The sequence below is a fragment of the Benincasa hispida genome, chromosome 12, assembly GCF_009727055.1.
Source record: "Benincasa hispida cultivar B227 chromosome 12, ASM972705v1, whole genome shotgun sequence".
Taxonomy (NCBI): domain Eukaryota; kingdom Viridiplantae; phylum Streptophyta; class Magnoliopsida; order Cucurbitales; family Cucurbitaceae; genus Benincasa; species Benincasa hispida.
The window spans coordinates 1,662,867-1,673,721 of record NC_052360.1 but is presented as its reverse complement, the minus strand read 5'-3'; the positions used below and the strand labels follow the sequence as shown (position 1 = coordinate 1,673,721).

Here is a 10,855-nt window from a genome sequence, read left to right as displayed (position 1 = left end):
ATAATCATTTTAACTTATTTAAAAAGTGAACAATATTTATCAATTTTTTATAATTTCTTTTTCAAAAACATCTCTTCATATCAATATTTTTTAAAAGTGAGACTTTAACCTTTTAAACCTTGATCATTATTTGAAAGGAAAAAAATTCCTTTTAAAAGAAAAAAAAAAAAAGATTTAAAGTTTTATGACCACAAAAGTTATGGTCTCGATTGATAATTATCATTCAATTTTTAATTATTAATTTTAAAAAGGTCGGTTGGCTAAATATGCCACACTCACTAGGATTGGTTGAATCTTGTATGGTAATCTAGTCATATGGGCAAAAAAAAGAAAAAGTTTTCCTTTTTTTTTTTTGGAATACTTTAATATGGAGATGCATTGAGACATCTCAAGTAGGTCGACACCTTCTTAGTATTCTCATCATTTTTTTGCTTCGATAACGATGCAATAAAAAAAGAAAAAGATTTTCAATTTTTAGTTTTTGAGAATTGAGCCTATAAATACTCTCTCCCTCTAGATTTATTGCTTCCTTACCTACTTACAACTAATGCTTGAAAAAAAGTTAAATTTTGAAAACTAAAAAAAATAGTTTTTAAATATTGTTTTTGTTTTAGAAACTTGGTTAAAAATTCAACTCCTTTACACCAAAAAGATGAAAACCAATATAAGAAATTGAGAGAAAATGTACTTAATTTTTTTTTGAATAAGATACTTATTGGGAGATTAGTAGGTGCATCCGGTCATCTTAACTAGATTCATATCTTTATAGTACCCTCATCATATCTCAGAGCTAAAAGCCAATTTCTCTTTGTACAAACCGAGCCAGAGGAGAGCTCGACACAAAAATATGTAGAAATTACATAAAAGATCTCCAATTCGGAGTCATAGGAGGGACATCGTAATTACAAAATAAGTGGGATCTTGTACTCCATTGAGCTGCAAGTGTGACAATGTCATCCCACACATATGAATGTTTTTGGAAGATTTTTCGATTTCTTTCAAGCCGAAGACATCAAAGGTAGTAGCCATAAAATTGCTCAACAAGACACCTCTTTTTGATTCATCTCGAGCTAAATAAAGAAATCAAGAAGAGATGTCGTGGAATGCATAAATTGATTCGAGGTCAATCGATAGACTTAATTTTCAAAAATCAAAATTTAAAATCTAAAATGAAATGGTAACCAAACGCAAAGTTTACATATTACAATTATATGAATAAAAAGAGCATATTTGAATATAAGTTAAGCATAAAAGGTTTATTGTTCAAATCTCCATTCATTCTAATTAAAAAAAAAAAAAAAAAAAGGTATTTAATGGCCACACAAATCAATAAATCAATAACAAACCACTGACATATCTTAACTTGCGGTTTTAAAATTTTCTTCTTTTTCTTGTTTGGAGTTTTGTAAGCAGTAAAGAAAACGAAAGACAATAAATTAGAAAGGGAAAAATGGGGGGAAAGACAATTGGTTTAAATGGTGCAATGGATGGACCACGTCCTCACATTTACATCTCTTTTTAGCTTTCTCTCTTTTTTCCCTTCACACACCAAACAAAGATAATATATATATATATATATCAGAAGAAAGAGATGAAGAATTTTTGCAGATCGTTATAATATGTATTCTTAAGTTTGATTCTGTTAATGTATAATGTACGGTTCTTCATGCAGAAATCTAGGAGAAGGCATGAGAACAACAAACAAAAACACCCAACAAAACAAAACCTTTTTGGTCTTTACGTTTCAACCACTCACGTGTCTCTATACTTATAATGATATGATATTATCCACTTTTGTTCCATCTAATAAATCAATGTTTTCATTATATCATAAACAACAAACTCGATGAGACATGAAAAATAGACAACAAAATATCACTAATGAATAATAAACATTTTAACAAGTTACAAAACATCAATATTGTAATTTTATCAATATTTTTATCGATATTTTCATAAAATTGAGACCTAGACATCATAGATGCTTTTATTATTATTTTTTATTTTTAGCGTAGGACTATATTCCTATCTCCGACCATCGAGAATAAGAGAATCGAAAGAAAGAAAGAAAAAAAAAGGTAGTGTAGGGGTCTAGGAAGTGTATAGGCAACTAGCTATGGGAAGAAAGGGGGGGGGGGAGGGGGGGGGGGGGCTTGGTTTGGTGTCATGTTTGAGACAGTGCATTTAACAATGACAGTGCAAAGCGTGGCAGCCGATCCCATAAATCAATAAAGATTGAATATATTATATATATAAAGCTTCACATGAAAGTGACCCATCATCTTCCTCCCATATCCATCACCAAACAAAAAAAAAAAAAAAAAAAAAAAAAAAAAAAAAACCCTAATTTTTCCAAACAATTGAAAACCCAAGATTTTTTTGATGAAAAATTGAAATTTTTTTTCTTGGTTTTGTTTAAAGCTGAGAGCAGCAAAGTTCTGTTCTGACCCATTTGAAAAAAAAAGGGGGGGTTATTAAATGCTTGAAGAACTCACATATTTTGGTATTATTGTTAATTTAAAGTTTATGTTATATCCCCATTCGCATTCCCCTCTCTTTGTTTTAACTCCCTTTCCTTTTTGGTCTCTGTCCCTTCAAAGTTGGGGCACCCCTTCCTTCAAAATTGATGAAAATGGACCATTTTACTACTAGGGTTTGGACCATTCTTTTTTATTCTATGGTCTATGTTTTATTCATACCCTTTTCATTTTTTTAACTTATTTTATTACACTATACCATTTCCTATCTTAATTTATTACTCTTTTCGATCTCTCTTTTTGTGTTTGTTTGTTTTTTTCTAGTCAACAACACTGGTTTCTTATGAACTCTCTTCAACTTCCTTCACTTTTGGTACTTTCTCAATGACTTCTAAGACTTGCTTTTACAAACTTCCTTCTTTAATCTATTTTTTTATTCCTTTCTGCTTATTTTTGTAGTTTTCTTCAGGCTTTCAACACAACCTTTTTTTTTTTTTTTGGCCATTCTTTTTGTCCAATTTTATTGGGGAGAGATCATGAGAGCATTCCCATGAAGGGCTTGTGAATCTGGCTACATTTTTCCTTTTTTGAGTAATATGTAGTTTACATCATAGTTTATATAGAATTTCAAAATACCTAAATGATTAATTAGTTTATGAAATCAAATTTGTTTGAATTCTAATGTTCTAAAATAGATGCTATGTATCTAAATTAATTATTAATGATTGCTATGAAATCTTGAGTCAATTGATGTATATAAGTTTTGGTAATTGACATATACTCAAAGTAGGTACCTCAAATCTTCATACATATATTCATAATTTTAAGTAAAAGATTAAACATGCAACTATTACATAAAATTAAAAAAATATATAGTATACATTGATTACTTGCCTCACTATAATCAAATGAAAAATCAAGGTATATAGAATTTGGATTTAACAGAAATATACTAGAAATATAAAATCAAAGATATATTAAAAATTAATTTTTTCTTTCAAGAATTGATTGGCCAAAGTTCTTTGTTACTCTTCTAAAATTTAAAATTTAAAAGTCGGGTCTTTAAGTATTGTTTCCCAAGACAAATGAGGCATTACTAATAAACCCTAATGCCAATTAAATGAAAACTTACGAAAAAAATCTTAACTATCTTCCTTATTTAGAAAAATGAATTATTTAACAATCTATCGAAATCACTCCTCCTTAAATTTAACTATAGATACTAGCTTCGAGATTTGGCTTTCCTAAAGATTTACTAACTTCTTTAATTTTTTAGATAAATATATTTTAATAATATTATTTGAAATTAATATAATTTGTTAAGTCTATTTTCAAATTCTAATTCATTCTATTTTCAAATTCTAATTTATTCATTTTTTATAATAATTATTTTTTTTAAAAAATAAATTATCAAATAATTTATATTAAATAAAATTACTTAAAATTTAAATCACATACAATTTTAAATAAATTATAATTAATTATTTATGTGAAAATAATTGAAAAAATAAGCTTAGTTTGATTTATTTGACTAAACTACACCAATTTAGTATTAATTTAACAAACACCATAACTAGTTTTTTAATTCACTTCACAGTTAATCCATCTAAAAGCACGTATGTTAACAATTATTTTAAAAACTACTGTAATCCAAACGAAATCTTAGAGTACATATAGTTTGATTGTGTGAGAAATATGCTAGATAAATAAAATCAATGATAAATTAAAAATAAAACATTGTCAAGAACTGATTGGCCAGATTCTACGTGAAGCTAGTTTTAAAAGCTATAGTAGGACATCAATCCGAGTTTTAAAAAATGTTTTTTTTTAGATCTTTAAAAACACTTTTAATCATATATCTAAATTCACTTAGGAAACTAAGCACATCACATTCTAAATTAGTAATATATTTTCAATTTTTCTTAGGAAAAATATTTTTTTTAAAAAAAATAATCACGACTTTTCAATAGCTTTTTTTTAAAAAAGTTTTTTTTTTCTTATGTAAAACCCTTTATCAAAAGTCATCCTATTGTGTGGTTGGCATGCTTTTTAGTGCTTATAAACAATTTTTTTTTTACATATTTGGGAGTGATTTTAAAATTGTTAAACTCACTTGTAATGTTACTGATCACTTCAAAATACGTCTTTAATCACTTAAAATTAGTTTAGTATTTAATTTTACAATTTTAAGCACAATTTTATGTCAATAAAATTGATTTTGAATGATTGAAAGCATGTTTAAGAGTATAATTGAAAAAGACAAGAGTGTTGTTAACCATTTCAGAATTCCTCCCAAATATGTCCTTAATAGTGTTAGGTACATTTTAAGTGGAAAACATGTTTTTTCCACCCATTAAGAATGATAATTTATAAAATTTTAATATAATAGTTTGAGTACTTTTAATAATATTTTTTAAAAATAAAATTCTTTTAGAATAATTTACCTATTTTTCTTCCAAAATAGTTAACTTAAAAGTTAAAACACTTCTTTTAAAAATATGCTAAACACACACACTTAAACTTTAAGGTTTAATGTAGTTAAATTCTCCCGCTCTTTTGTATATATTGAACTGATTCCTTTCGAATCAATATATCATATTAGTCCTAGGATATGACGAGAGTGGTACAGATGTATCAAACTAGTTGAGATATTTTGGTGTACCTATTGATCCATTCTCTTTCTGTATATTGTTTAAAAGAAATCATTATCGAATAGGGCGTGTCATTTGTCAATCCAAACATGGTTGAATGAATAAATTTAATTCTAAAAATGATGTAGTGCTTTTTAACTTTTAGAAGATTCAATTTCCTCCCTTCAATGATTCATATGGTTGTGGTCATGATCATTTTAACACTCAATGTCGACCTAAATAAATTTAGATTAACTAAATAAAGTTTATATTATGAATAGGTTTAGCCCTAATATTTGAATATATATATTTTTAACATAGTTCCACACTATAGATGAGTGATAAGATTGATTAATGATTAACTTACATGCATTCTCGTCAAGGATATGAGTTTGTTAAGTATGTATCCACCTAATTAAGATGTACTAAGTGCACTTCTTGATTTTTTTGTCGATTTTTTATTAATAAAAAACTTATGTGCTATATTTAGTGAATTAACAGAGATTCAAATAAGAAAATTAATTTGTCAAAAAAAAAAGAAGAGAAACTCGAAACTTCCTACAAATTTTTTGGTAATTTGGAGGAGGAATTAGAAACTTTCTTATCGTAGATAACATTTTTCAACCACTAAACTTCCACCAATTTACTAAAGACTATGTCATGTAATTGGCTTATGATCAACCAATTGAAACATTTAGTGATAGTAGAGGAAATAAATTGAAAAATTTAAAATCATTTGTAATTCTTGAACTTCTAAGTGTAATAATTTAATCCTCGAAATTTAGTTGATAACAATCTAGTCTTTATATTTTTAAATTTGTAATAATGTAGTGCTTGAACTTTATTAAGTAACAACTAAGTGAGTATATGTTACGATTTGTAATGATTTAATCTTTGTTGTGAAAGATATTATTAAGATTTAATGAAATTTTTTACACATGTATAATGTTAAACAGATTGGAAAACCATTTTTTTTTTTTTTTATAAACTGTAAAGATTATGTTACATAATAAAATTTGACATTTAATCATGATCTTAAAAAGATTTTTCATAATAGAGGCTAAATTATTGCTATAATTTTCAAAGTAAAGAGATTAAATTGTTAACTTAATAAAGTTTAGGAACTGTTACAAATTTATGTAGTTTAAAGATTAAATAATTATTTCTATAAATATTTATGGACCAAAAGTTTTAACCCATTAAAAAAAAAAAAAGTTAAAAGATAAAAGTCTAAATTGAAAAGAGTAAATGTTTCAATATTATTGACAATTTCAAAAGAAACTTGAGTAGGTCCTCTGACACAGAACTAGCCCATTTGCCCATTCCACAAAAATACAAAATGGGTCATCTTGAAAAAGGAATATCTCTTTTTTTTCTATTTAATTGTTTAATAATTTGTTTGCATTAATAATAGAAAATCTTTGTAAAGAGTTACAAAGATAACAAAATCTATCACAATAGACACTATGAAATTTGGATCTAAATTTTGTTATATTAACAAATTCTTTTGTATCATTGTATTATATCTGCTAATACTTTGAATTTAATTACTCTATTTGCAATGGATCATTTATTGAATGTCTAATAATTTGTGTTAATTAATAAATAGGGCGACCATGGCTTAATTGGTAGGGGATGAGAGCCCAGTTGGGTTCCAAAAAGGGTCCAAATGAAGACCCAAAGAAGATATCAAAGGAACAGCCCTAAACTCAGTGAACCTAACCCTCAGAACATACCCACAAACCACCCCAGTTTTAATCCTATGCAGCCGCTTATACCCAACACTACTCTCTTTCACAATCCTCTTCCCATCCAAATAAATCTCGTGCTGTTTGATCCTCTGACCAAGCCCTATAGCCTCTTGAATCCTCACCACATTGAATCTCAGCCGTTGGTTTTGCTGACTTCTGATCTCAATCCAATGGTCATCATCAACTTCCTCGGGAGCCCAATAAGTCCATAAATGGTCATTGTCCAATACATTTTCTGGCCCAAAACCTCCCTCTTTACCTCCCCTTTGGCTGCTGGCTTTTACAGAGCAATTTTGAGCTAAATTTGTGGTGAAAATTTTGTCAATGGCTGTTTTGAATTGTTTGAGAGTGTTGGCATCCTGTTGGGAAATTAGACCTGTGGAATTGGGAGGGACATTGATTAGAAGAACACAGTTCCTTCCAACTGAGTTGTAGTAGATTTTTAGGAGATGTTTTAAGGTTTTTGGGGATTCTCTTTTATGCCAAAACCATCCCTTTCTTATGGATACATCACATTCTGGTGGTAGCCAATGTGTGCCTTTTGGGTCACCTCTGTTTAAGTACCTGCAATTTTCAAATGGGTTTTAGGTTAAGAAATCGACGATCAAAGAAATACGAAATATGTAAAGAATAGAGAAAATCTACACATGAAACCCTATGCTTGGTCGTTCGAAATATTAGATAACAGATTTAAGACATTCCAATATATAGTTTCCTGTTTTTTAAGAAACAAAACACCTTATGTTCATGTTTTTTGTTTTGTTAGATTTGTTCCAAGGAGGCATTTTGGAAACACAATCAAGTTTAAGTGTTTGTTTTTTTTTTTTTTGGTAAATTGCAAAATCCATACCTAAAGTATGATGATCTTGTAATTATATTTTCAAATTTTCAATTGTAAAAAATTGAGCTCTCAAATCTATACAAGTGTTAAAATTGGATCCTCAAACTTACATAATTATAAAACTTGTAACAATTGTATAAGTTTAAGAATTAAAATAGAATTTGCCAACATGAGCATAGCTCGACTAACATAAACACCTACTATCCACTTCGAGGCCTATGATTTGAATCTCTTACCTCATTTAAAAATGTCAGTTAAGATTCATCAAAATTTACTAAAAGACTTAGCAGACTATTTCGTTACTTCAAGGCAATTATCGGATAATAAATATTTTTTAACCTATAAAAAAGAACACTTAGAAATAAAAGAGATAATATGAAATGTGACTAAAACTGAATTAATGCATGTGGTCTATAGTTTAAATCCTCATATTAAAATGTTTTTTTTTTTAAAAAAAACCAAATTAAAGACCTATTTTATAGTTTAATATACCATCCAAAAGTTACATGGAATAATTTAATATTCACGCGTGACCTAGGAAAAACTTTTCTGTATCTTTAATGACATTGGAATATAAAATACCTTTCGAAAAAAAAAATTAAAACAATTAGCAACACATGCATTGTATTCAGTAAGAGAGTCAAAAGCATTGGAAAAACACTTACTGGGAAATGCCTTCTGCTCCGATGGCGAGCGAAGTCCGGTTGATGGTCGACCAGCACGACGTTCCTGCGAAGCCGTTCTCGTTCCCGACCCATCGAACGTCGGGTCCAGCATCGGAGAATATGTTGATGGAGCTCTGCAACTCCTTCACCATTGCAAACCAATCGGAGAAGTAATATGACATGTTTGGAGCATTTTTACCTTTTGCTCCATCAAACCAAATCTCGTTCACATTCCCATATCTAAAATGGGATCCACAAAACCAATGTGTTAAAGTAAAATCTGAATACAGAATGGTTAAATATATGAATGAAAGAGTTGGGGCTCTATTTAACTATTAGATACATATAATTTGTAAAAATCTAAATTATGTTTTATATTTTTAGGTTCATCAAGTTATATGTTTCAAATAGTATACTAAATTTTGAAAAACAATATATATATATATATATACACACACATATATATTTAGTGAAAATAGATTTCTAATTTAAAATTTTAAAATGCATAATTATTTTCAAAAAGATAAAAAAAAATTATATGTATTCCATTTTTGTTTAATTAAAATATGCCTAAAAAATAGTATGATATTATAAAATAATAATTATCCAAAATTTTTAACCTAAAACATGTTCGTAAATTAATAATTAATAGATTTGATTCAAATTAATGATTAGTTTAATAATTTTATGATTTATGATTCAAACTACCACTAATTTTATGATTTAAAAAGATATTATCAAACACATTTTGAACAACGACTTAAATTATAACGACTTAAATTAAAATCTAATTTATGAGTTATCTATTAAACATAAAATATAATTCTCCTTGTGTGAATAACTTTGTTTTCACATATATGCCCATCAAACAGAGATTCTAAGAAATTTGAAAAACCAACTTACTTTGTCATCATATGAATTAAATAGACATAAAATGATATAAAAACCAAGCTATATAGATAAAATAAAAGTATAAAATCATAGGAATTAAACAAGGATAAAATGAGAATAAATATCCAACTTATAATCAACATTTACAAACTAGTAAGTTATGTTCACTTTAAATTAACAAAAGTAATTAAACAAACTAATAAATTGACACCTTGTGATTAGACAAGACGGTTGAGTGATGAAAAATGATTATTGATTCATTGAAAAAATCTCCAGTACTACAGAAGTATTTGTAGTTGTGCTCTCTTTATTCACGCTATAGTCACGTTAATAAATATTAACTCGACGTGATGACTAATTAATGAAATGCAATGCTAGAAAATTAAATTAAATCGGGTTAATCTCACCTTTTGAGAAGCTCTTGTAACTGAGCCAAGTAGTACTCATTATAAGGCAAATCCTGGCTATATCTCCGATCATGTCGATCCCACGGCGACAAATACAGTCCGACGTCGATGCCGCGGGCAGCAGCGGCGGTAACAAATTCCTCAACGACGTCGCCTTGGCCGTTCTTCCAAGGGCTGCCGGAAACAGAGTGGGTAGTGTATTTAGAAGGCCAGAGGCAGAATCCGTCATGGTGTTTGGCAGTGAGAATCATAAGGGAAATTCCGGCGGCCGCGGCGGTGGCGGCCCACTGGGTGGCATCGAGAGCAGTGGGGTTGAAGACGGCGGGGGATTCAGCGCCGGTGCCCCATTCGGTGTTGGTGAAAGTGTTGGGTCCGAAATGAAGGAACATGATTACCTCTCTCTGTTGCCATTTCAATTGGGAGAATGAAGGGAGTGGGAGGATTGGCAATGGCGGCGGCGTTGAGACCTCGAGTTTTGGAGAAGAAAAATGGAGGAGATGAAGGAATGTGAGGAAGAAGATGGAGGGAAAATGGTGACCCATTTTCTCCATGGATGGATTTGTGAAAGCTTGTTTGTGAGTGTGTTCTATGAACAGAGGAAGGTGACATAGATGGTGGGGTTGTGGGGAAAAGATTCTTTTGCAGATATGAACAAAATGATTAAAAAGTTGGTTCATTGTGAATTTTAGAATTGCCACAAAATCTACCTAAAAATTTGGTAATATATATATATATATATGGTTTTGAGTGAGAATATATAATTTTAAAACTAATAATTAAATGTAATAACAACATTCTTACATAATTACAAATATAATAAAACCTATTATGGATAAAATTTATCGTTGATAGACTCGATCATTAATAGATTTTATATTATATACTATCATTATGCAAATCATATCTATAATTGACTATTAGTTGATTGATATAGAAAAATCATAGGATGATTAAGGTATTAAATTCAACAAATATCTTTACTGGGATTGGACTTATGACTTATGAGATGACCTTCCTTTCTCTCTTTTCCCCCTCTTTTTATCTTATCCTTCCTCTCATTCAATGAAAATTTGTCATTACCGTCATGTCCCTTTTGTCAATAGTTGTCGATGTTCTCCTTCCTCTCACATCGTCATTATCGATTGAAACAACCTAAAACGAAGGATCATTCTTTAATTCTAGATCTGAAATTA

At 29.0% G+C, this 10,855-nt stretch overlaps 1 protein-coding gene across 1 annotated transcript; it reads right to left on the bottom strand.

The window, feature by feature from the left end:
- Positions 1-6,676: 6,676 nt before the first annotated feature.
- Positions 6,677-10,326, bottom strand: LOC120092672 (alpha-L-fucosidase 1-like). The gene is made up of 3 exons (XM_039050820.1): positions 9,663-10,326; positions 8,365-8,604; positions 6,677-7,422 (listed from the first exon to the last, which is right to left on the bottom strand). The coding sequence occupies exons 1-3, from the start codon at positions 10,211-10,213 to the stop codon at positions 6,729-6,731; spliced, it is 1,485 nt and encodes a 494-aa protein (XP_038906748.1). The 5' UTR covers positions 10,214-10,326; the 3' UTR covers positions 6,677-6,728.
- Between the last annotated feature and the right edge of the window lie 529 nt (positions 10,327-10,855).